At 41.2% G+C, this 27,489-nt stretch overlaps 1 protein-coding gene across 1 annotated transcript in view; it reads right to left on the bottom strand.

The window, feature by feature from the left end:
• The window catches only part of ca10a (carbonic anhydrase Xa), a 242,498-nt gene extending 220,671 nt beyond the window's left edge, over positions 1-21,827 (bottom strand). Inside the window, exon 1 of the mRNA XM_071463557.1 lies at positions 21,156-21,827. Coding sequence (XP_071319658.1) covers positions 21,156-21,231 — 76 coding nt within the window. The 5' untranslated portion in view covers positions 21,232-21,827. The remainder of the gene's footprint in view (positions 1-21,155) is intronic.
• Between the last annotated feature and the right edge of the window lie 5,662 nt (positions 21,828-27,489).

The raw sequence follows: 27,489 nt of genomic DNA, 5'->3' as shown, positions 1-27,489 counted from the left end.
GATTGAGTTTACTGCCATCTTGATCACAGCTGTTTAGATACCACCACATGCTAATGCTAACATAGCCCTGGAGGGACGGCATAGCTCTATCAATAACCAGGTGAATGCACATCCAGAGGGAGCTGTGATCGTGGCAGGAGGCTTTCATCACACACAGAAATGTTCATTTTCCAACCAGACAAAAATATTCTGCACACAAAGTTCCAAGTTCAAGTTGATTCCTTCCTAAAAATTTAATTTGGACTCGACGGATCACTAAGAGAACTGGTTTATTGGTGTTGTTCTGCTGACTCTGACATTATTTCACTGGATGAATCATTTATTTGGTTCCACATGATAACTCTGATTAAGGGCATGTTTTCCTTCCACCACAGAGATGCTGAGGAGTCGGAGAGAGTCACCGACATCATCCTGGGAATCCATAACACAACACACTCTTATTTTCCTTAGCGGCACCCACCTGGTGAGGAAAGTTCAGCATCTTATTTTCTTCTTTCTATTTTTTAATCTCTCCCTTTTCCTTATTTATTTCTTCCCCATGTCTGTCTTACCAGTTCTCTCTCCTCTTCCCTTTCTCTTTCTAGTTGCAGTAAATAAATCAACAAAATCCAATTTTATTTTCCACTTTTCCCTTTTTGTTCCTTCCCTCTCTCCATCTATTCCTTTCTTTCCTTGCCACCTTCCTTCTTTTCTTCCTTTTTTATATCCTTCATTTTTCCATGTTTATTTCTTCATTCTTTCCTTCCCTGTCCATACGAATCACCTGATGTCTTTTTAATTACTGTAAACTTGTTATTCTTTTATTTTCTTCCATCCTTCCCTTTATTCTTTTCTGTTTATGTGTTTTTTTCCTTCATTCTTATTTACTTTTCTTCTGGTTTAGCTTCTTTCTTTACATTCTATTTAATCTTATGCTTAAATGTATCAATTTTATGTATTATTTTCTTGTGTTTTTTATATTTCTTTTTTATTATATTTTTTGTTGTCTTCCCTCTGTCTCCTTATGTCTTCAGTTGGAGTAAATACATCAATAATATTAATTTTTTTCTCCCCTCTATTCCTTCTTCTTTTCTCATTTTCCATCTTTCCCTCCTACTCTCCCGCTGCCTTCCTGTTTCCTCCCTTGTTCACTTCTTTCTTCTTTCCTTTTGTGCTTCTTATCTATGGTCATTCACTTCTACGTCCTTCCTTCCTTCCTTCCCTACCCTCTGTAGTTTTTCGTCTTTAATATAGCCTCCCTTCCTTTTCTTGATGAACTGATCAGATAGAGGCAACTGATACACAATTACATACTTTTATTTTGGAAGCACACTGACATTTTACTTGAGCAGAGGATCTTTATACTGAAGAGTGTGAGCTCTTCTTCCTCTGCTCACAGTCAATCAGTCAAAGCCACAGCCTGCTCTCTGCATCATGACCAATAACCATCACACTCCAAACCACATCTCAAGTACATGTTTGACTAAAACAAACCTTTGGACCTCCTCCACTCATTTCCTGTTTCCAAACAAAGCCTGGCTTTGCTGTAGCTTTGTTTCGAGAGAGGGTTCCTCTAAAGCCGTATGACGGATCTGCTTGGCTACAGCCTCTTACCGACCTGAATCGTATTTAGCACGGCACTGGCCTATTTCATCCTCATACTTGAGAGTCTGGCAGCATTCAGCCCCCCTCCACTAAACCTCCCATAAAGCCAAGAGAGAGAGAGAGAGAGACTCTGTAAATAAGCAGTTCATTTTCTTATAATATCCAAACTCTTCCATTAATATTCATTGAAGGGCACAAGCAATCCTGAAGCCCAACCATGCAGAAAGAGAGAGGGAGGGAAGGATGGAGGGGACTGACGAGGTCCAGACAGGTACAGGACAGGCACAGAGAGAGAGAGAAAGAGAGAGAGAACGGGGGATAAAAGAGAAGAAGAAGAAGAAGAGAGGCAGACTGGAAAAGACATAGAGACAGAACTGTGAGTGGTGACGTGCGTCCATAAATGAAACTTGACCTTGCCAACAGCTGTGCTTACTGACTTATGAGACAATTATCTCTCACCAAGCTCCTATTGGTGCCTCTCTTTAATAGCCCAGCTGTGTGTGTGTGTGTGTGTGTGTGTGTGTCTGGGCGTAGTTACATCGTTGTCACAGAGTGAAAGATCTGGGCCCTGAAGACTGAATTAAACATACCAACTGGTTTCCATTCTGAAATGCAGCGGGCTGTTAGCTGTGTGTGAGAGCTACTCTGTCTCCATGTGCCGGAAAGGAGGCTCAGTCAGACCCAAACATTTTACCACAGGTAACTAACACAATCCATCAGAGATATACAGTGCTTTGCCTTTCACAGGAAAAGGCTAAAATAAAGTATCTACCAATAATATATGTTGGTGGATAATAAATGTTATTTAGATTTTTATGGTTCACTGTTCATGATATGTATCTCTATTTTGAAATCCTCTGTTAATAAAAACCAACTAGTCCTCCAACCTTAACAACCTCCTCCTGGAAAAGCAACCCCATGGTGGCAAGCGTACCAGACCTTCATCGCCATGGTTACCATAATAATGGTAATGACTGGTTAGCTTTAGGAAAATTGTGATTTGAGTTAAAATAAGTATTTCCTCAACATTAGACAATCTTTGTTGTCTTGGTTACACTAATAACAACAAACGGTCATGGATAATAGAAACAACATAAGCTGCTACTGTCACGTGGGAATCGAACACCGCTCTCCTGTGTCATATTCATCCATCCACCCCAACCTCCTCCTGACGTGGAGTTTGTCGCTTTATGAACTGGTCTATATACTATACACAGTCCCATACAAATACCACATGAAATTGCATGAATTCACACATCACATGTTAACACACTGTTTAATTAAACATTTCTACAGACTGCTGCAGAACCACAAAATTAGTATTTTAGCACCACTGGTTCGATCGTCTTAAAGCCGATGGGTTTTTTGAATGGGTTTTTGGTTGATGACTGAAATGTATGTTTTATTTTACAATATAAAATCCATCAGTAAATCCCTCGGCCCTGATTTCTTCAAGGACGGGGGTAGACTGTCCTTGTAAAAAAGGCCGGTTGCTAACAAGCGTCTAAATGAGACGACAGAGGTTGTCGGGGACATTAAACGCCATCAGTCCAACATGAAACCGATCTCCTCACCAGTCCACCTTTACAGCCTCGCTGTGTTTCTACAGACTGTCACTAACTCTGTCAGAGGAAAGGCTTCTGTAGAAGAGCTCAGAGCTGAATCAGACTACAGGCTGAAGGTGAGTGGTGGTGACGGTGAAGTCATGTGATCGTGGTGTCGTTGGTTTAGAGCCTAACACGAGCTTTTTACTGCTGCTGGTTGTATTTAGGCTTCAAACATCATAAAGTGGAGTCATTAGTGAAGATGATCCTGGATCAGAAACTTCTCTAATGATCCAAAACACAATGCAGAAATCCTATTGGCTGTTTGTGGAGGGAACCAGGTGATCATGACTTCAGGGTTGTCACCTCTGCAGCTCTATAATACACAGGCTAAAAGTCTTTATATGGTGAGACGAGTGCAGATTCAGGTCTTAACTCAGTTTTGACCAGACATGGAAGAACAGATGAAACTGTGATTCACATCCTGCTGGATTTCCTGGACCTACGTGCTTGAAGCTGAAATGATAAAACTTTGTTGGTATGTTTCTGACGTTTCAAAGACGCAGCTGTGGTTTTCCTGTTTCATAGACAGTAAAAAACAGTGGCACATCAGGTAATATTAAAGCCTATTTGAAGCCTCAAGTTCAGCGTAATGCTTCTTGTTGTTGTTCACACGCGCGCACACACACACACATACACACACGCTCTTCTCTCTATAATTGGTTACTGAGGTTGAAAATCTTCCTTGTGCGGTCTTGCTCAGTAGATGAGACACAGGCTCAGATACAGTTCACGACCACAGCATGTACAGTAATGGTGTAGACTGCACAGCATCAACTTCAGAGCTGTACAGAAAAGTCTCTTCCATAAAGTTGTATAAGGTTCAGATGAAATCAACAAGGCCTCCAGAACAAAAGATACAATATGACCAGAGCCCAGGTTTGAGCCGAAATTCAATAATATCAGATATCTCAATATTTACCATCATATGTGATATTTTCTCTCTCTCTCTCTTTTTTTTTTAGTTTTGCACAGTCAGCCCTGCTGCCAAGTCCAACCCTCATTTTACTTCTTTCCAAAAAAAATATTGTGTTAGTATCATATATAGCAATATTTGGGCTGGACTGTAATGACACAGACACAGATTTAAATTGAAGTCAAAATTGATGCAGCAGAGGAGGAGATCTGATTTTTAAGTCTCTGATAAGGGACAGACTGCAAAAATTCTGGATCCTATGATTCCCAAACCAGAATTCTGGTAGTTGGTACCAATGCCACTGAAATTCCATGATTCTCGATACCAAATTCAATACCATGGCAAAAAAAAAGAAAACACCAGAGGCTGCTGCACACACAGTGTGATATGCATGTACACATACACACGCATACACCTTCATATAGTCAGTGTGCAAGCAGTAGCTTAAACTGACTAACAAGGTGACAGAGCCATGGTGTGAAAATATTCATCTAAAAAGTCATTGTTATATTTAAACAGAGAAAACGGCGATGACTGTAGCTGCTAATGTCTCTCTGAGCTTGATGTCAGACTAAAACTGCTCACATCAGTCCTGGAAGAATCACATCTTTACATCTACGGTACCTTCAGTACTTACTGTACTGTAGAAAAAACAAGTACTGTCACATTTTCCGAATTTTGAATCAACTTTGTACCGAAATATCGGTTCCTGTGACATTGACGTTGAATACTCAATGACCCTCGAAGGGCTTCTGATAAAATTTTCAAAGTTTCAAGCCAAAGCAAAAAATAAAAGCACTATGTGATCAACAATATAGGCAGAAGAAAACAAAAGATGGGAACACTGATGCTCAGCACTTCCTCACCATGATGGCTACAACCTGCTGACCACTGGCCACGCCCGCAGTGCATGTAAAAAAATATCACCTGGCAGTTATCATAGTTAAACTGAGAAAAAAAAAAAAAACATTAAAATGCAAAATGCATCTGTACCCTACTTTTTTTTCCCACCTGAAGTTGGGTCTGTGCTGCTAATTTCACTTCGTCCTATGTGCCTTTTGAAGGCAGTTTTGAAATTTATTTTGAAGATAAGGAGGCTTAAAGAGTGGTGTGTTTGGTGCTGGATTTGCTTTGACTGACAGGTCTCTCAGACTTCAAAACTCAGCGAGAGCTCCCCCGTCCCTCTTTGCCCAAGTTTTTCTGGCTCCAAAACAAACACTGACAAGATGGCAGCAGGCAGCAAAACCTAAATCCAGGCTGCAGTGTGTCCTTTCAGAAACCTGCGAGTGACGTTCCAGACACTGTGTCCTTGTTTTTGCTGCACATCTGCAAAATTCACTGAAAATATATTCTGGGGCAAACAGGAACTCAGAGTGATCATCGTTATTTAAAGGTGCTGCAGCTTAAAAACACACACATAATGTGGTCTTCTTAGCTCAAAAAGGTCTGAACACATCAGATAAGACAAATATGAAACTGTGTCACCACTAATGGGCAAAGTTGGGTGAAGAGAGAGTTTTGTTTTTTTACACATCCTGGTGTCAGAGGTGTATTGAGAGAGCCACAGAGAGGCGGCTGAGTGTTTAGGGATCAGTGATCACATTATCTCCCTCTCTGTTTGCCCACTTCCTCCTCTCTGTCCCGCTTCTCATCCCTAAAACTTTGTTGCTACCTTTCCTCCACAGAGTGCCGAAAAAAAAAAAAGAAGAAATCCATTATTTTGTTTGCGCTCAAAGAGCTAGCAAACGGAGAGATGGAGCAGAGAGAGAGAGAGAGTAGCACCCATCAATAATTTAGAGGGTTTAAAGAAGGTGAATACCTTTGTCCTCTCTGGCCTCTGATCACATTGAGCTGAAAGCCATAAAACCCTGTGTATCTGTGCCAGTGACTAGACACTCTACTTACCACAGTGTGTAACAGCTCCACTACAGTCGGCTCGGTCTCAGCACACACACACACACACACACAGCCAAGATTAGCTGCTGTGAAGAGCCTGCTGCAGTGCACTCCCAGTTAACCACACTCAACCATTCAACCGTCATTTATCACAGAACACGGACATAGTGCAACTTAAAAACACACCTCAACTCTCTTTTTTTCTTTTTGTTACGAAGCAAAGTTTGCTCAGCCTTAGAGCCAGACACAAAATCGAATAAAAGATGTTCAGACATGATCGAGACTAAAAGTTAGACAGGATAAAAACAGCCTTTTGTCTGACAGTGAAGTGAACTTTGATAGGAGATTGTTTTCCTTAACAATCACCAGATAAATGCCTTTACTTACTAATCTGCAGGAAGGAAAGTTGTTTGAGCAAAAAAAACCAAAAAAAACCCACAGCATCACATAAAAGCAATGAAGGCTCACAGTAAATCCACCTTTGCATTGATGGTTATGTAACTACATTAAGTACCAAACATATTTTCTGCAACTGGCTCTGAGGAACCTCTGTACAACTGATGCTGCTGCTGGCCCTATAATCCTCTGGACCCCCCGCTGACTTTTGCTTACTTCTCATGCATTTTATTCAGTAAGTTAGGCTGCTTAGAATACCACCATTTTAGCATGTGTGGTAAGAAGAAAACAGTTACACAATGTGTTTGTATTATTCTCTGAGCCTCTCTTCTGACTGTTTTCTGAGTGATTGAATAAAAATATAGCAGATTTCAGGTAAACACTCAGAGAAACAAAAGGTTGGATGATGGGTCCAGGTGGGCAGGTTTTGGGGCATGGCTGAGGGCGGTGACTGCTTTGTTGTGACATCACAAAGTTCCAGAAGTCCTGACGGCTGGTTTTAAAGCTCAGTTTCTGAATACAGGCTGTGTGCATTTCTCTGTGGACTGAGGCTTTGATACTTTCACAGTTTTAATATAGAACCTAGACCTGGTTTATAATCACAAACACATGGACATCTACCTTTAAACTACATGGGACCTTTAAGACTTTATATGCCTTAGAACTGTCAAATAAATTTACAGTTTCACTCCTTTGTTCATCCCTCAATCAGCTAAAATATGAGCAACACATTGTTTATATGTGGGCCCAGTGGTTTATTCATCCTTCAAACTGTGGCCATTCTGATTATGGGTCATGCTAGCTTTGCTGTAATTACCGTTTTCAGGAAACATTGTCTGCAGCAAAGACATGAGGTCACCTGGTGTAAGCCTCCTAAAGCTTTCCAAACAAACTTCAGCCTTACATAAATCAAACTCTTGTCTCTGAGTTCAATAGAAAGTAATTAGCTCCTTTAATTAGCTACTTTTGCTAACTACATGTGGGAAAACGTGCTGGCTAACCAAGCTAGCTGCTTATTTTTCCGCTGTGGTGATGAAACAGTATAAAAGTAGGTGATTTAGACTCTTTATCTGGTGTGAACCAGGCTAACATGGGGTAACTGTCTTGGTATAATGCATGAACGCTCCCTAGTTGCAACATTAACAAGTCTGTTCTTTTCATTCTGCCGACACTGTGATGGCAGCATTTTCCTTCTTTTCCCTTTTTAAATATTGTTTACATTGACTGAACTGAGGATTATGATCATTTTAAGCCCTTTTATATATTTCCTTTAGGGATTTGTGGACGTTTATCCCCGGCGGAAGTCTGAGATTGACACATTGATTCCACTGGGACTCTGATTATGAAATTGTACCAACGATTTCACTCAGGACCATACTAACAATGTGATAATGTCAGCTGTTTTCAGATGTAAAAACTGACCAAACACATTATCTGCACTGTGTTAAGCTGTTGGCAGCCTGGAGTGTGTAAAGACTGGCTGCAGATTATTCCAGAAGGACCGATGACAAGGCAAAAACAGTGACTATCACAGAGAGAGAGGAGAAGTGAAGCCTGGATAAACACCAGCTCTTTGTGTGTCTCTGTATCACCCACCCACTTACTGTAGAACACACACTCACTTAATTTCCACACACACACACTGTTGCTATTCCTGTTGCAGGACACACATCTGCACAGGATTATCAGATTAGCAGCTGGAGATTTGGCTTCCCTGACAGGGCCTGTGTGTGCTGGGAAGTGAATTGGGGCGCTTGGCTGGTGCTGATGTATACAGCAGGCAGAACTGCTTTCTGATTGGTTCTAAAAAATTAACTGTCCACCTGCAGCATGATGCCTCCACATCAACTGACACCGCAGCCACTCGCTGTCTGCCTTCCTTCCATCCTTCCTTCCTTCCTTCCTCCTGTCCTTCTTTCTCTGCCAGTCCCTGTCACCGACTTACTACATTTTGCTCTTCTGGCTGAGTCGATCCCTCACAAAATGCACACATTCACACACACATACATATACACACACCCCATCTCATCCCCCTGTGGTAAATTACAGCTGGCGTGGAGGTCGTCTCACTCCAGCTGGCTGATAGACTTCAGATTCCTGAGCAGCAGATGTGATGAGCTATAGCTGCCTAGGGACCAGCAAGGTGGTCATTCTCACACACACACACACACACACACACACACACACACACACACACACACACACACACACACACACTTGCATGCACTTTTGAGGACTTCTGTAATTGTGAGGACTCATTATCTATACAATCAATCAATCAACCTTATTTGTGTAGCGCTTTTCATACTCACAATGTAACATAAAGTGCTTTACAAAATGACACCACTCCCTCCACCCCTACAATGACCATATTATATAATACAAAAGGACTCGATAAAAACTGGAACTGAGGAAACTGTATCATAAGCCTCATAAATTTGCAATGAGGAAACACCAGAGGCAAGATAAAAATTTAAATTTCAGAATAGCAAAATAAGACAATAATAGAAAAGTGGGGAGTGGAAAAAAAGATATTAAAACACTAAAGGATAGGAGATGTGTTGAAGTGAGTAAAACCAGAGGTAAAAAGTAGGGTATTAAAAGGAAAAACAATGGAGAAAATAAAAATATAATGAAACAATACACCAAGTAGTAAAGCAAACTAAAATGTATAAATAAAAAGGTAAATAAATAAATTATATTAAATTAAAAGCCAGACTAAAAAGGTAGGTCTTGAGCTTGCTGCTGCCCTCAGGTCTTCAGGAAGTCTGTTCCAGAGACGTAGGCCACAGTAATACAAGGATGCCTCACTGCCGGTTTTTGTTCTGGCTTCAGGTTTAATTAAATTCCCACTAACTACAACACTGAATTACCATTCATTCCTTGACCTTGAAATGAACCCTAATCCTTAACCCTAAAAGCAAATCCTAATTTTGATATCATCTGATTATTTATTGCTGTGTACTGTCTACTCTCACCTCCTCATACAGTATCTAAATGAACAATAGATTTGTTTATCACTGCCTTCTATAGTTCAATATGACATTTTATATTAGACAAATATAATATTTGGCTTAGTTTGAATGACTAAACTTACTTGAGTAAAGTATTTTTTTGTCTTAACAAGTTGCAACATTGAGATCTTAGCACCTTAACAAGGTTTATAAGGATAACAGTTGCCTATTAACATGTGAGCACCAGCATCAGCACTCACTTGGAGTCATGTTTTCAGTCCAATTTTCACTCTCTGTCTCGGTCTGTTTTGATCTGAACCGAAAAATATCTGGCACTAGCTGCTAAGTGCCTCATTATGTGCACCTAGTTGCTAACTTTGCTAACAGCTAACTGCAGTTTGGTGCTGGTAGGTAGCGTACAGAGGATTTATCAGAGCTTTTTCCACTGAAAACAGGTGCTTGTTGGAGGTGGTTGATGACAGGTTGGTGACCAAGCCTGAACCAAAACAGTAAAAGTTGTGGGTTAGAAAACCAAAATAAACTGGAAGACATAAAAAGCCTCAGAGTTAAGGTGGAACTGCAGAGTTGGGCGGTAATTCTAGCTACACCTGTCACTTTACATGTAGTGTGATCCACCACTCAAACTGCTAATCTACTTGGTTTAGGTAAAGACTGTTAAAAAATAGCTGAACAAACTCAACATTATCTGTTGGTAGGGGCCAAGGTGCAAACCTCCAATTGCTTCCATAAAAGGTTATGCTGCTCTATAACACCATTATGCTTCCTCCACATTTGCTTCCAATGGAGGGCAGTCATTATTAGCATGGCCACATGAGGTCAGAGGTTTCAGAGAGATGTAAACATACTTAGCTACAGTGCATTTGTGCATCAGAACAAACAGACAATGCTGTAATTTTTCTCGCAATGAGCCAAAACTGCCAGGGGTGAAGTGAAGGTTGCATGCAGACATATTTACTGTACACACAGACTAAATGTCAAGCAGTTTGTCATTTGCTGGAAAAAAAAAATTGCTGAGACCTCACGAGCAGCAGACATCTACATTTATTTATGAAGAAAGTTAAGGTGAAACAAGAGTTCAGTAGTTAACAGTGGTGTCAGTGTAGCTTCTGAAAAGTGCATTAAAGTAAGTCAGCTACAGCTTGTATTTCAATGTGACTGATACACATTTGATGCAGTTCCTCTCCGTTTGTGGGTACAGTTTGTGAACATTAATAAGGCGACACCTTAAAACAAATGTTTCTGTCCTCTCAGTTTGCAAAACCAGATTGCAGAAGTCAATTGAATTTTTGAGTTTTAAGCTATGCATAACTTAAGTTAACTAAAACTGTTGAAAGCTGAAGCTGAAGTGGATTCAATATGGGATTTGAAATGATTGCGGTTCAACAAGAAGATTCCAGACTGGATGCCATATCGAAGCCCAGCTAACTCTTATGTCTTTACCTCATCTCATCTGAGATTTGAAAATAACTTAGTTGCACAAGGGCAGCAGGACAGACAGCAGTGGGTGGGTCCAGATTTGAACAGTAGTACAGTGCAGGCACCATGTGCTGTTGGGGTTTGCAACATGAGATACATGAGGAGGGGGTGATTGCAAGCGTCCCTGGAAACATGGATCTTTGCTTGGTGGCATATGGCCAGCTGGTGGAGACACGTGTTATTGTCACAAATACACCAAAAGCCCTACCCTGTGATTTCATCTTCCCATTTACATTTCTAAGCTTCCCCAAGGCCATGTTCTTCTCTGAAGGTAACGTGTGATTATCTGCGGTGGTCACAGTTGCTCACAAAAATGTGGCTAAGCAGAGGAAGCAGGGCCACTAATGGGGCCTCTGTCCCCAGCAGCAATCAGGTGCTGATATTACTTTGCCTTGAAGCCAACACTTGGCTTGCACAGCTTGTTTTGAAAATTTCAAGTAATGTGTGAGATGGGGATTTCATTACCGCCTTTGCAATTCCAATGCAACTTCTGCAGGAAGAATTCAATATTGAATTTTATAAACTTTCCACAATTTCCATCAAACATGTTCAGCAAGCTAAAATTCCATTTTAGCACCAGCCCCAGAGGACGCGAAAGAAATGCACAGATTGGTTGAAAGGAGGAAGGAGAAGGAGTCTAACAACTGAAAACACTGTCTGTCTTATTCTCAGCTCCTTAACAGGCTGTCAGACAGACACCCAGCTGACATGAAAACAGCTGTGCTAAAGGAGCACCAAAGCTGACAGCTCAGGAGTCTGCTTTATCGTGCCTGGGTGAACCCTTCAGTTATATGAACAGAGGATAAACTGCTGTTTATGCTCAGCAGAAGAACAAGAAATCTGATCAAATCTGTATACAGGGAAAACTGCATTGTGTTTTAGAGCTGCATGATTAATTTGTATTTTGCACACAGTCATTATTTAAGAGGTATACAGAGAGCTTCCCTCCTGAGAACATACAGAAAATTAAGTCATATTTTACCACTTGCGCAACTTATAAATATCTGCTAGCGGCTCCTTAATGAATAAAACCTTTATTAGATTCATGTCAAAGGTTATTTTGAACTCTGTTAATTAGCATTTTCTTCTTTGTGTTGTTGCTGCTGCTCAAAACTGTCTTCAGGTGTTTCAGATCTCTGCATTTATTCAAATTCTGAATGAATGTGATTATTTTCTGTTCAAGGCTGTGTCTGTGGATTTGATTGCACAGCAGCGGCCGAGTCCTCTCAAAGCATTTCCCTAAGGACAATGAGCACTCCAGGTACAAGGCTGAGCAAAGTCTGCCTCTTGCTTTTTTACTTTTTTTTAAATGTTGTGGGATGTTACCTGGTTATAAACCTGAGATTTGTTTTGAAGTTTAAAGTCTAAAGGCCCGTTACACTGTGCCTGTCTGGGATATTTGAGACAAGAGTTGACAACTGAGAGAAACATGGTGACCGAAGACAAAATTCAGGCAGTGGCAGAAATCTTCTCACAATGTGACTGTTGCTACTGTGGTGGAGAGTTGGTAGAAAGCTGGTATACACTATAATAGACTAATGTATGTTAGTGTGTATGGGTCATGTAAGGGACCTGGGTTTTGATGACCTGGGGTGTGGTGTTCTGGCTATTGTGAAATTCTGATAACTGCCAAGAACATGCTGTGACTGGAAAACTGCTAAGATTCCCAGAAGAGTAAAATTAATGACACCAAGAGAAGGGTTAAACCGAGACACGGTGTAGCTCCCATGTTGTGATGGTGGAAAACAGGATATGGGGATACTGTCAAGGACCAGTCTTATCCTGTTTTGGTCAGGTTATAAAAGCATGAACCTCTGAAATGTAAGATGGTTTTTCATATTTGGCTGTCAAAGAAGTGTGTCAGTTTGGCAATAAAACCCAGCTGCAGCTGAATGCTGTCTCTCTCCTGTTGCATTTTGGAGTCTTCAAATTAGAAGTTTTCAACCCTACAAATCAACAAATCAGAATAGGAAAACAAGCAAAGAGCTACTGTGAAAGCTTCGAAACATGAGATGATGTGTGATGTGTTCCTGTTCTCATATCTATACTTTTGTCTATTTATATTGTAGCTTCAAATTCATGTCATACAGTGTGACACACACTGCCAATGGGATTTTATTAGACCCTTCTTACACACTCAGTAAACTTACACAATCTTTACTTGTCTGACTCAACTCCAACATCTTGATTTATTATCGCTTCAGAATTTTGTCAGAGCAAAACTGGAGTTGCCCCAGATACTGGATGCCCCAAGCCCCGCCCACCCTGACCCTCTGTCCAACCTTCAGACCCACCATCCAACCGATCAGTAGAGAGGCTCAGAGACTGTCCTCCGACTGGCTTCGTCACTAGAGCTCCAGAGAGAAGCCTGAGAAAGGAGATGTAAAACTTCATTGAGATGGTTTGTGGCTCTTCAAACCACAAGTATATCTTCTTATGGAGAACACTTCAAACAAAACACTGGGAAATGCTACATTATACACTAAAGACACTATGTTTTTGGTGTAAGTATCGAAACCCACCTCAGTGTAGTTTTACATCTCCTTTCTCAGGCTTCTCTCTGGAGCTCTCGCAACGGGCCCATCAGCCAATCAGAAGAAAGGCTGACAGAATATAAGGTAGACACCAGATCCTGCAAGGTTGGAAGATGGGCTGTGCTAGGGGCATGGCTAAGGCTGATGACTATTTTGTTGTGACATCACAAAGTAACAGAGGTCCTGATGGCTTGTTTCAAGGCTCAGTGTCTGAATACAGGCTGTGTGCATTTCTTTGTGGACTAAGGCTTTCACAGTATTTATATAGAACCTAGACCTGCTTTATAAAAAAAGACATGGACATCCCACTTTCTATAATATGGGACCTTTAAATAGAGCAAAGGAGGAGAAAAAAGAATCAGTCGCTTTATGCCAATCTGTCGCAGTGTGGGGGAAGGAAAATTTCAGCTGAGAACATGTTACGTCAAAGCTGAGGAGTGAAAAAGTAAAAAGAAAGGCATTTCTGTGTCTGAACAGATGGAGAACAGCAGACAGGACTGTTTACCTGGCACAGGACGTCAAATCCTGTTTAGAAATGGCTTTTTGAGCACTTCTGGGTAGAGGAAGCAAACGAACACTGCAGCAGAAAAGATACTGTAAAAGGAGACGGGTAGAAATCGCTCCTCTGAATGTCTGAGCAACACATAGTTCTACAACAATATTTTCCTGTTCTGGCCTTTTGCCATAAAAGAAATAAACTGTGTACGAGAACTTACAACAAGTCTTTATAGATCTTGCCACAACTGGAGTCCACTAAAAATCAATACTCTTTCTTTTTTCCTCTGGAATATCTGAAACAGCAAGACTCTTCTGTGTATCTGGTTAGCCTGAATTTCTGATCTTTGATTTGGTCATTAGAGCAAAAAATTCAGCCGAAAGGCAGCACAATTACTTTTATAATGGCAGACAGTTTAGTCAATACTTGTGGCCATTAAAGACATCTCTTCCCAAACTACAAACAGAGAACTGAGGCTCTGATCATCAAAACTCTCAACCAGGATTAAATTATGCTGATTATTGCACTTAATTGAAAAACATAATTTGATTTTGTCCAAATTTACATCAAGCAGTCTACTGCCCCAGGACTCCAGACTCCCCTTGGCCTTGGCCCCCAAGAGCCCCAGGGCCACTCCATGTCAGTTGGTTTGTAGTAAATACATTTTTTCCAGATTTCTGAAGAAACACTGACCAACACTAAATCAAGGATAGTATCTAAAATACTGAGGGCATTAAAGATGAAGATGAAGATTCTGTTAGGACCCTCCCTGGGCTTTATGTATTTGACAATATGGGGTTGTGAAGACACTGGAGGTGGATGGTACCAACTGAGAGCACGAACCATGTAAAGATAGCCAGACACTTTTCAGCCTATAAGACAGATTTGATGTCAGGGCTTGACTTTCATTTATAAATATAAACCTCAGGCTTGGTCAGTGTTGTTTGCTGCCATATTATTTTCACGTGTTGGGCCATGAAGGATCCGCCTGTTGGAGCCCGGGTAAAGAAGGACACATTTCTTGGCTGCATTTTGAAGGAGCCTTCAAAATGGGACAGCCTAGTTGCACCACTGTGATGTAATCAGTCTTCAAATGCAGCCTCTGAAGGATGTGGCCCCTGAACTGGGACACAGCTGTATCTCTGTATCTCTTATTTCCCCAGATGGAGTATCTTATGCACAAGCATCACAGAACTATCAATTTCTGGTTGGTTCATTAACTTGATGGTGCAACAAGCTATAGATTTTGAGGTTATACTCGTCAGCAGTATGTTCAACTTTTGGCCAAATCATGAGTACTATTTTCTTCTATCTGTGATTAGTGATAAATGGAAATGTACAACTCAGAACAATAAAACAAAAAGCAAAAAGTTTTTGGGGTGTAGCTACTCTATAAGTCAAGCTCTGTATCATTACTTCAAGTCCTGTCAAATATAGTTTTAAGTTTCTTATATTTTTATTCACGCATATATTCTGCAATGAAGTTATGTTAGGCACAGGTGTTAGCGTAGATGAAAAATGATAATGTGTAATTGCTGTTAAATGATGCCGCGTACAAATGACAGTTTGCACAAGGGCTATTTGGAGGTGATGAATCCTGTGCAATGAATAATTAGCGGCAAAAACAGGGGGGACAATAGGGGCCCAACAACCAATTTTTGCCCCTGGGGACCATAGTGGGTTAATCCGTCCCTGATTACCAGCCATTGCACTGCTGTATATTCATCATATATATACATACTGCTTCTGTGGGATACCATGTAGGCAGAAATATGGAAAACCATCAGCATGCATTAGACATGAGGCTTCCTCCATCATTGCCATTATTAGATTGTCTTTCAGGATCATCTGAGAGAATCCGCAGTGTGTTCCCTCGGCTCATATTTACGATTCCTCAGTAAAATAAACACACATGAATGTGATGATGCAGGCGTTATGGATTAATGCAGAGGCTGAGGGGAAGTTCAACTTCAAACATGCTATATGTAGCCTGTGTAACATCAAAGCACCATTGTGGAGTAACCATGAAACCATGGTTTATAATAAGAAGTCCATAATGAAATGACACCATAGTTAACTTAATTACTCCCCTCTATCTCATGCTTCAAGAAGGACTTAGCCAAAAAAAAGACCCATATAATGTTTTCTAAATCCCAGTGCTTCCTGAACCCTACAGAAACATTCACTTACATTAATTATGAACAATCATATGGAAACTGGATTACAAACACAATTCCTGCTCTGCTAATATTTGGCTAAAAAGCAGAGAGGAAAAAAAAAAAAGCATGAGGCTTGAGACTTGAGACTCCCGATAAAAATTGGCTCCAACATACCTCCAACCTCATACTGTGGAGGTGAATTCTGTTTGTGGCTGTGCGAGTATTAAAAAAACAAACAAAAAAAACAAACATTCAAAAAGTTCAACAAGAACATTTCAGTCCAGAACTAATGTCCTGGTTACTGTGGACAACAGTTTTCACTGGAACAGTACCAGAGATCGCTTCTGATCTCAGCTACACACCTGTGATATGTCCCCATTAATACGTTGACACAGTGTCTCCTAGGGCTGAACAATTGAATGAAATATTCTTGAAATTGCAATAATACCAACAGGCCAATGTAATATTCAAATTGCAAGAGATGCAATTAAGGTAAAATTAAGGTAAAATGTGTCACAACAGACCTTAAGTGAAGCATTATGGTGATACAGAGATGCTCCAGCCTACAGATTCATCTAATGTAGCATGTTCTATGTAAAAGAACATGTTTGACCCAACAAAATCACATCATCATAATAAATAATAAAATAATATATATATTTTTTTAAATCATAGTATTAATTTTATTTTTATTTTTTCCCCCTCAGCAGCTTGATGACCATGGAGGAGCCAGAAGGTGAAAAGAGGAGGAGGAGGAGGGGGAGGTCTGGTATCAAGACATTTTTTTCTCAAAAAGCATCAAAACCAAATAAGTTGTGAACCACTAGGTAATATTCATCTTTTTTTTGTTTACTTTTTAACATGCTTTTTACTCATTTGCTAACTAATCTTAGGGTTAAATAAAAGCTTGCTAGCTAGCTAAGTTAGCAGCAGACAAGCTAAACCAGCATTAGCTGTCCAAATACTGTCAAAAGATCGCAGCATTGTTCACAGGGTGGGACATTTGAATTTCAATATTTCACTGTATTATATCCATTTTCAGTTGTTTCTGATCCTGGTTCTTGGGGTTTTTGTCTTTACAGAGGAGACACAAACCAGTGCATAAAAATTCACCAGAATGCAGGAAATGAAATGAAGAGAGGAATTCAAACCAATCATCGTGTTCAGGACCACATTTTGCCATGATGACACACACACACACACACACACACACACACACACACACACACACACACAGACTCACAGGGTGAAAACAACACCAGCCACACACTGACATGGCTGGTAATAAAAGGGAAGCTCTCTGGTCTCTAATGAGCCAGAAGCTTTTGGGTATGTTGAGCACGTAATTTACATACTCAGCTCCAACCGGGCAGTTTTTTTTCCTCAAGTTGCTACAATACCGGAGCAATACAAAGTAGTTCAATTCCCAGGCAATGAAAGTCCTGGTAGCTCATTAGAGCTATAGAGCTATATTAGAAAATTTTTATATTTTTTTATATTAACAATGGATCAAATGGCAATGTGCATGAGAGAGGTGCTGGTAGTATTCACAGAGAATTATTACCCAACTAAGCAGTCCCCCTCAGCACTATGGGGTCTTTAAGCTCTTTGTTTTGGTTTTATGACCCACAACTTCACTGTTGTGGTTCTGTCTGTTGGTTTCAAGATCAAAGACATGGGGTGAAAGTGTCACTTTGAAAATACCTGCTGTAAAATGTTGATTGAAGCTGGTTCTTGTGTCAGTGTCCATAGAGTCACGCTCCTGTTCACTGTCACTGGAGCGATGCCAGGCTTGGCCTCTTGATTACATCACAGATTAAAGTTCTTGGCACTAAGGAGACTTTCATGTCCACAATCCAGGCTCAGCTGTGCAAGATAATACTCTGCCTCTGTAATCTGGTTTGGTCACATTATCGTCTCCATTAATGCATGTAGTTTAACCTGACACCAGGCTACATGATGACTATTGGCTGATAAATGAGCTTCATTCCATCAGATATTTGTAAAATTAAAAAAAAATTAAAAAATGTATGAAAATGCTCCAACTTTCACAATCCAAGAATCATTAAAGGATCATTTTCACTGTCAAATGAGACTCACACAGCAAATGAGGGGAGACTGGGGACAGTTGCAACACTTTCTACATTTCTCTCAGTTACTCAGAGACTATCTAGACCAGACCAACCAAACTTCTATAAGTTAAACTTACACCTGTCTGCTAATTAACCACAGCATTTAAAGATCATTGCATATGAAATATTCACAATATTTATTTGAAAAGAAGAATTCAGATGTTGCAACCGACTCCAACCCTGAGGACAGTTGCAACATGGATCAGGGACAGTTGCAACATATTAACCCTGTAATGCCTGACCCCAGAAATAATGGACAGAAAATTCTGATTTCTTGAATCTGGAACCTTTATTTGGCCCTTTCACAAAATTTGAAAAAAAAAAATTACAAATTATTTGCATTGTTTGAATTGTTGTAGTGATAAAGGTTTCCACCAGGGGTTGGAAGACAAGTATCAGATTGGATACAAGAGGGTTTTGAGTGAAGTTTTTACCATAAGGTGATGCAATAGGTCTCAGAAATGCTTGTATCAAATTTGATGCATTTGGCATTATAGGGTTAAAAATACAGGAAATTTTACTAACTAATTTAGTGAGTACAGCGTTCTGAAAATATGCAGTTTTACAATAATGTATAGTATATATTTATAATATAGTATTATTTATCTATTTAGTAATATTTCTCAGAGTTTAGTTTCGTGTAGAAAATAGAAGCTATTGGGTCAAAATAGGCACAATTTATTTATTTTATTGCTTATTGTAAATGGAAGAGAAAATAGAAGCCACAGGAAGCTAACACAAATAATTGTGAAAAACAAACAAATGTCTTTTAAGTAAAAAAAGTATTTTTCCATCTATTCTGCTAAATTAGCTGCATATTTGTCTATTTTGAACTGAGAATTTTGAAAAACACTGTTGTGTGGTCTGTGCTGATTTGGCTGATTAGCTTGGGGACAGTTATAACTTGTTGCAACTGTCTCACCCTGTCAGCCATGACAGATGACCTTGATACTGATCGATGCTAACCTGTCTTCCTGGTGGATGCATGTTTCTGATTGGAGGAATAAGACTGGCTGCAACTGCAGCCTTTTGCAACCGTCTCCACTACATATGACACACCGGCCTAAAGGTCAGCAGACATACCAGTATTTTGTAAGGTTGAGCACTCAGAGTTGCGTGTATGAAGGCCACATGACAACTCAATGGTTAGCACAATAAGGCTGCACACAGGTTCCTCACCAAAAATGGAACCAAGCTGATGCTTTAGCAGCCTGGTGGAACCGGATTCAGAGCAGAGATAAAGGTTCCCCAGGATCTTGAGCTTGACACGTCATTATTGACTTTGAAAAAGTTCTAAAAGTTAAATCCTCACAGCCAGTACTAAGTAAGAACTCTTCATGAATGAGTAAACTGACCTCCATCCTCCATCTTATCCTTGAGGACTTGGGGCGGGGGGGCTAGAGCCAAGAGGCTGGGTACACCCAGGACAGGTTGCCATGTCTACCACAGGGTGGAGGCTTAATCAATCAATCATTCATGCTCACATTCACAATGCAGTGTCACCAGTTAACCTGCATGTCGCTGGACTGTGGAAACCCACACAGGCACAGGCAGAACACGCACTGAAGGACCCCGACCCCAGCAGGTCAGAACCCAGAGCCTTGCTGCTGTGCTGCGACAGTGTTAACCACTGCACCACAAGTCCGTGCTGTGGTCTTGTGCATTGTGTCGTCCTTCAGTCTGTCACTTTGCTGTTCAAGCCATCAATATATTCAATACAATCTTCAGTATTTTAAACAGTGCATTTTCATTGGCTAAAACAAATTAGGATTTGATGTGCATTACAATAAAAGGTGGTTCTAACTGGATGAAGGGGAAACAAAGGGTGAACTGTCTGTAGATAAATGGTGCTACAGGAATTTCCTGCTTATATTAACGATCTATGTGTTGGGTGTTGCCTGGGTTGGATTTTATTTATTTAACAATGTTTTTTAAAAAAAAAAAAAGGACAGAGGGATTATCTTGCTGCTGGTTGGCCGACCTGAATTAAAACATTCTTATGGTCAAACCAGTCAAAACTAGAGGGTTTGGGTAGACCAGGGCTCTTAGGGTCTGCTCCTTACTGACAACCTGAGGGCTGAGGCACAGAGAAAGAGGAGAGCCTGGTTTTCCGACATCAGCGAGGATTGGATTCACTTGCAAGAGTCATTTGTGGGTTGTATTTCTACACTAGTACTACTGCACTTTCAACTCTTCTACTTGTGTCCAGAAAGAGCTTCTCCTGTCTCTAAAAAGCTTGTTCTGATTTTTTTTATTCTCAGGACAAATTTTCATGCTTTGCCGTGAAATGCGGTGAAATTGTTTCAACAATTAGTTTAAACACAACAGTCAGAAGTGGAGCCTGTGAACTGACGGCAGGACAGAGTAAAGTCAGGCTGTCCAGCAGAACACAGTGCGGTGAGGACATATTCCGCGCACCTCCTCCATACAGCGCACACAGCGCCTGACCCACGCCGCCGCATCCGCTCCTCCCGCCGCAGAGCGCCGTGCGCTCACCGGGCGCGCACCACCTGCTTTATTTCACACTAACTAAGAACCCGGAGACTTCACAGTGACGGAGAGGACACGGGGGGGGGGGGGGGGGGGGGGGGGGGGGGGGGTTTAAATTCCATAATGTTCATTGTGGTTTATATGAAAGGAACCCACCCATGTAATGCGTGCGTCAGAAGCCTGCGCATCCACTTCTGGAGGCGACACGATGCCCATCCTGAGTCACACACACTGCCACACACACGCTGAGAGACCCACAGGTAACTAAAGCTTCAAACAACAGGGATATATCACGGCAGGAACACTGCGTGGGGAACATTCCGCTGTTTCCCCTCCACCTGCCGGAGCGCGTCCCGCGGAGCATTCCGTGTGGATTTGTGCTTTTTAAAAAAATATATTTGACACAAACCAAAGCCCACCCACAGCCCGCGGGTTTTAGGAAAAGCTTAAAGATAATTCCTCTGATGCACCTGCCCGAAACAACGCCCATAACTCACCTGATATGCAGACAATAAAATTGGCTTGAAGAATGATCAGTATTTCCCAGATAATATCCATCCTTTCATTCCACATACATTACGCACAGATGAGGGAAAAAAAGATAAAATAAGAAGAAGAAGAAGAACTGGAGCTTTATCAGTTGCAGATGTCCTGTCCTCCCAGACCGGATCCCGCTGTACACCTTCCACCAGGTATTTTCCACACCAGACACACAGCATGTGCTCAAAGCCCCGGGAATAAATGTTCCACGTCCCCACCAGTAATAGTAACTATTCCAGAGATGATAAAAAAAGAAAAACACACAGGATGAACTCCAGAGAAAAGAGCAGAGCAGAACACTGATCCTCTGTCAGTTCACTGTATTATTCCAGTGCGCCCTAGAATGAATGGACACATCCATCCATCCGTCCGTCGCCGTTTCACGGAGCAGGCATCCCGTTCTCACCACGGACAGTCACGCATAAAGGTTTCAGTAAAATCTCTGTGTGGAAAGGGGAAGAGGAAAAAACCCGGACTAGTGCTGGTGGGACAGCGGCGGGTTCGGACTAACACCTGGAGACGCCTCACAACTCCGAGAAAACTCGCATCGCCAGGTGGCGAGCCTCCGATCGAGACTTCTACCCCCCCTTCACTGCAGGGGACCAGCGTCAAGTGTGACGGAACACGACACAGGCTTCCGGTGTGGACTATCACAATAAAAGCTTAGCTTTCTCGATTTAAACGTTACATGTAAGTATATAGAAGTAAATCAAATCATTGTGGTTTTAGGGAAGTTCTGATTTTTTTAAAATTATTTTGTTGTTGTTTTTGTTACATGTAAAATACAATGAAATACAGCAGTGTGAGAGCACAGGGTGCAAGCAGCTTAAAGGGTCTCAGTCTCTCCAATGTGGACCTGATATATCTAACTAATAATTTAATGACAGTGGATCTAACTGATGCCCAGTGTGTTGTTTGAATTCAGGTTATGTTTGTTTGAATTAACCATCACTTGTTAAATCATCATGTGATTACTGTACAGTGCTTTCATATCTACCAGCTTTATCAACCCCTTTGTTGCTCTGTGGACACATTTGGATTTTTTTTTTAAATTGTGCTTTTATTTTGTGAACGTCACCACATAATTTCCGGTCATCTTCTGCCTAACTGCTCCGCATTTAACGGCACGGTTACCTCTCTCTCTCTCTCTCTCTCTCTCTCTCTCCATCCCACACATCCTGGGCACAACTATAACACTGATCCTTCAACGCGTCAGGTATCCCGTGCAAACATGAGACAGGGTGTGGGGGAGTGTGTTAATGAATGAGGGAGGGGGGACAGCGGGTAAAACCTAACTTACAGCGTCTGAACAGGTTAGAAAAGTGTGAACCGCGCCGCTTTGACGCACCAGATAATACGCCGTGCGTCCTGAGACTAGGTACTTAGAGCAGGAGAGGATGAAAACCACAAGACAACATGAATCTAATAAATCGACCTGAGTAATGATGAATAACAGTGATGAAGTCTCTGCTCAGATGTGCGGAGCGGCAGTGTTTGTGTCCTTCTCCGGTCCGGCACCGGGGCGCCCAGCGGTGCCACCCAGCTTCTGCGGCTTCACACATGATCAGGATCCGCGACGCGGCGGGTGCGCGCACAGACAGGCATGTGGGAGGGGTTGGGGGGTGGGGGTGGGGCAGGTGGATGAAAAACCCGCGTACTGCAGAAAAATGTCTCATATTTTGTGTTGGACAGAGGAAGATGAGAAGATCTGACTGGAGGAAGAATCGTGAACAGTTGGAATCATATTCCTGCCAGAGGATTTGTGTGTGAAAAGACACGCAGACACACACACACACACACACACACACACACACACACACACACACACACACACACATCCGGAGCCAGAGAGAAGATCATTACCAAAGAGACTGGCTGCCTTTCTACCAATCTGCTCCTCTCAAACCAAAAGCATTAAGATACTGTGTGTGTGTGTGTGTGTGTGTGTGTGTTGGGCTTCACATTTCATCAGTTAGCTATAAAATATAATTGCTATGTCATGAAATATTCACCTTATATTATCTGAATACAAACAGCTGCACAGAAACCATGTGACAGTTACACTTCATGTTCCTCGCTTCACATGTTCAACATCTGGAATCAGAGACAAAGCCTGGATTTACAAAAAGCCTACTGGGTTTATGACTCCTGTCAGTGCAGCGCTCAGTTTTGTACAAATACTAAAAAGATGTTTTATATTTATTCACTTAACTGTGAAATTTGATTTACAAACAGCTGGATCTTTAAAACCTTCATTCTGACTGGTTATAAATCCCACAAACCCTGCACCAAACAGACAGAGGAGCGTCCACATACATTTGTCCAGATGGACCAGTTTTACACCAGGTTTGTTCGTGTTTTAATTAACTTTGATTTTATCTTTTACATTTTTATTATTTTGCATCTTTTGTGTCATTTACTACACTTAATTGATGTTTTCTTTCTTCTCTTTAAACACTTTGTTAATGATTATGTTAAAGTGACTTTACATGTTGGTGAAGCATAACACAGTTGTTAATGTCATAATTCCTGTACTGAAAAAATACATTGTACTGAACAAAACATGCACTTGTGAGGTTATTGTTTTTAATCATAGTGATTGTGAGCCATAATGATGCATATACCAGAGCACACAATTCGATAACTGCATATTGAGTCTGAAAATTACTTGTTAATTAAAGTTGAGGCTGATGATTTTATGTATTTTTCTTACTGACAACAGTGATCTGTGTATCAGTTATATCTCACTCCTCTGTGCCACAGAGCTGCTGTCGTCCAAAGATTTAAAAAGACATGAACGAGCCAAACTCAAAATGAGGGGTGGATGGTCCCTGAGACTGAGGTCTGATAACAGATGATACAGATATTAGTCATACATTTGTAATTGTACATCCTGAGGAGAACATACAGCCCAGTACTGATCCATCCCCATCGATACCAAGGCTTAACTGTAGGAGCTTCCTGTTCATTTCATTGCAAAGAGCTACTGTAAAGCATGAGTCCAGCTGCAGCTCAGTGTAACATGCTGAAGTCCTCAGGAGCCACAAGCTGAAACAAAAAAAACAAACCACAGTCCAGATACTAAAACACCAACCTCATTACTCCATCTGCTCTTTTCTCGGTGTGGGCTCCTGAAAACCCTGAATTGTGTCAGAAGGCGTTGTGGTGTTTGAAGGCAGAAGGACTTAATGCTGTGATTTTCCTCCATTTATCCATTCCCGTTTGTGGCCCCTGATGTTCCAAAGTAACAAAGTCTGGGCAGGAGGTAGACAATGACGGACAATCAATACCATACACAGCCTGTTTTTTCAAGTGCCACTTTCCCACATCAAAGAGTAACATCCCTGCAGACTCCCCGTCCCTTTGGACCCAAATGCTTTTACCCGTCAAATCTCATCCGGTGTCTCTTCCCCCACCGGCCAGCTTTACACACGGCGTAAAGCTGGCTCTTTTAAGGAGAGCCTTTCTAAGGTTACTTTCTGCTGGAACTACACAATAGTGCATTCTGTTTCAGCTCCAGATTGTTATTCAGCCGACAATGGTCTCTGTGCTGCTGCTGCTGTGAGGAAGGAAATTGCTGCTCTCACTACTCAGTTCACTTATCAAATCTGATTCCTCCATCGGTGCGTTCTCTGATTCACTCTGTCTTTGATGTTTTGATGGCGTGTTTTCAAATACAGTCCAATCATGACCCTGGATTGATATAATGTTCGTCATGAGGTTTAGAAAAAAGTTAAAGGAGAATTTAGTGAGTGAATGGCAGTGCAGCAGATTAGGCTCTTGTTATTCAAATGCAGTTTGTAAGCTTGGCTGGGAGGGAGAAGTCGTTTCCATTATGTTTTCCTGTCAAACTTTAAATTGGTCTAAATGCATGACTTTCAGAACTTCAGAAATACCTTAATTAGGTTAACTAGTAGCGTCCCTGTTGCACTGTGTTGATTAGAAAACAGTCCATTGTGATTATGGAAGACCAATAGTTGGAGCCTGTATTCTTCAGAGCAAACGACTGGTGTTTTTTTAAAAAAGCTTCTCCATGGTGGGCTTCACTACCAAGGATGTGACCCACTGAGGAGGAGCCTTTTGTTTGCTGCATCTTTTAACAAATTCCTGCTTTAAATTAGAATTACTGCCAGACTCATATAAATAAAATGTATTAACCAGTCAGGTCAAATTTTGTCATAGTTGCTGTGTGAAGTCTTGAGTTGTGGCTAAAAAGTGTTTTGTGCGGTCACATTGACCTTGACCTTTGACCTTTGACTACCAAAATCTAATCAGTTCATCTTCAAGTCTCAGTGGATATTTGTGCTGAGTGTGAATGGATTTCCTTGAAGAGTTTCCGATATATTGTGTTCACAAGGCCAAAACTGTGGCAGACGTGGTCACAAATACAGAGGTTTTGTTGCTGCAACAATTGAACAGGTAAAGTTGTTCAATTGCAAAGATGTGAGATGATGTTTATAGAAATGGTTCAGACGTGAAATGAAGTTAACAGAAAGAAGAAAAAAAAAAGTCAAGCTGCGCTTTCATTTCATTTTTCTAAAATTAAACATTTTATTTTAAGATGCACATTCATCAAAAGCCACCCCCACCCTTCCAGACCAATGTTATGGACCTCCATTGAGGAGATTTACTTGCAGCTGGACCGCTTTGAATTCCCCTGTACTATATGTTCTTCATAGGGCTGCCTGCCCAAAGATTGATGACTCAATTAATCAGTTAAGAAGCCCCAGAGTCACATCTCATTTTGTCAGTCTGCACTTTTTTTTTCTTTTTAGCTGTGTCACTGTGCCAGTTTGACAAGTTACAAACTTTTACAAACCAAGCTAACTGTGCTGAAACAGAGAGATGATGGAAGCAGAGGGAGAGCAGCATGACTCGTCTCTGTTGGCTGCTTGCATCCTCTCAGCTGCAGCCCTGGATGTTAGTGAGAGGTGTGTGTGGAGGCGGCTGCTCCGCACACGAGCTGAACTGTACTGTAACTGTTTGCTTGTTTACAACCTGTCTGTTCGTCAAACTCCAGCTGCCACGTTCCCTGAACTCAGCGATTATTCTGGTGTGTTCAGCACTGTCAGAATAATAATAGAAATTATGGGCAAAACAAAAAATAAAACCTAAGTTGCAAAAAATTATCCTTCAAGTCCATGCATCGAGCTCCATCACATGTCACGTGTGGACCAACGGTGGTACCACATACACACCAGAGAGGAAAGTAATTAATGTGGATAATGGGAGAAAGAGAGACTGAGGTTGGGCTAAGTTCCTATAATGTGTGTGGTTAACATTACAGGCAGGAAATCTGTTGTTGCTTTAAACAAGCAAATAGCTTCTGTTTTTCCAGTGTGAAAATCACAAAAAATCAAAAGTTGCAGTGATACCTGTGCCAGACGGATTGAAGCTACCAGTTGTCTTGGTAATTAACTCTACTATGTAACCTTAAAGCTCCCATACAGTATAAAGGTAGATGTCCATGTGTTTTTTGATTATAAAGCAGGTCTAGGTTCTATATTAATACTGTGAAAGTATCAAAGCCTCAGTCCACAGAGAAATGCACACAGCCTGTATTCAGAAACTGAGCCTTAAAACCAGCCGTCAGGACTTCTGGAACTTTGTGATGTCACAACAAAGCAGTCACTGCTCTCAGCCACGCCCCAAGCCCAGCCCACCCGACCTAATATCCAACTTTGCAGGATTTGGTTTCTCTGAGTGTTTACCTGAAATCTGATATATTTTTGTTGGATCACTCAGAAAACAGTCAGCCAATCCGAAGAGAAGCCCATATCCTCTCTTCTGATTGGCTGACTGACCTGTTGTTGCTTGCGCTCCAGAGAGAAGCCTGAGAGAGGAGATGTAAAACTGCTCTTTTTGTGGATATCAACACTTCAAATAAAACACAGGAAAAGTGTAAAATATGGGACCTTTAACAAGATACACAACAAGAAGAAAAAGGATATGTACAGAACAGTATTTAAGGTTTAAGAGGGCAACAAGTAAGACGCTGAGTATTACATCTGCTGGCGCACACTCACTGCACTTGCTGCTGCAGTTAAAAGTTTGGGAAGTTCCCTAATTCCTTTTGTAGACTTCATTCCAGATGCTAGAGGGCAGGCAGATGTTAGGATCAACTCCAACATGATCAAGAGTGTATCCTCACTCGAAAATGAAGCAATTAATATTATAATCTCTTTAAACTTGTGGAAACATGTAGTCGTGCCTCCCAGGCTGTGCAGTTAAACACTGTTACAGGAAAATGCTGCAGCAGCAGAGAGGAGTCAGAGGGATGGAGACCAAGTC

The sequence above is a fragment of the Trachinotus anak genome, unplaced genomic scaffold, assembly GCF_046630095.1.
Source record: "Trachinotus anak isolate AG129_WGS33_773 ecotype Australia unplaced genomic scaffold, CSIRO_AGI_Tana_v1 ptg000025l, whole genome shotgun sequence".
In the NCBI taxonomy this organism is placed as follows: domain Eukaryota; kingdom Metazoa; phylum Chordata; class Actinopteri; order Carangiformes; family Carangidae; genus Trachinotus; species Trachinotus anak.
This window is presented reverse-complemented; position numbering and strand designations above follow the sequence as displayed.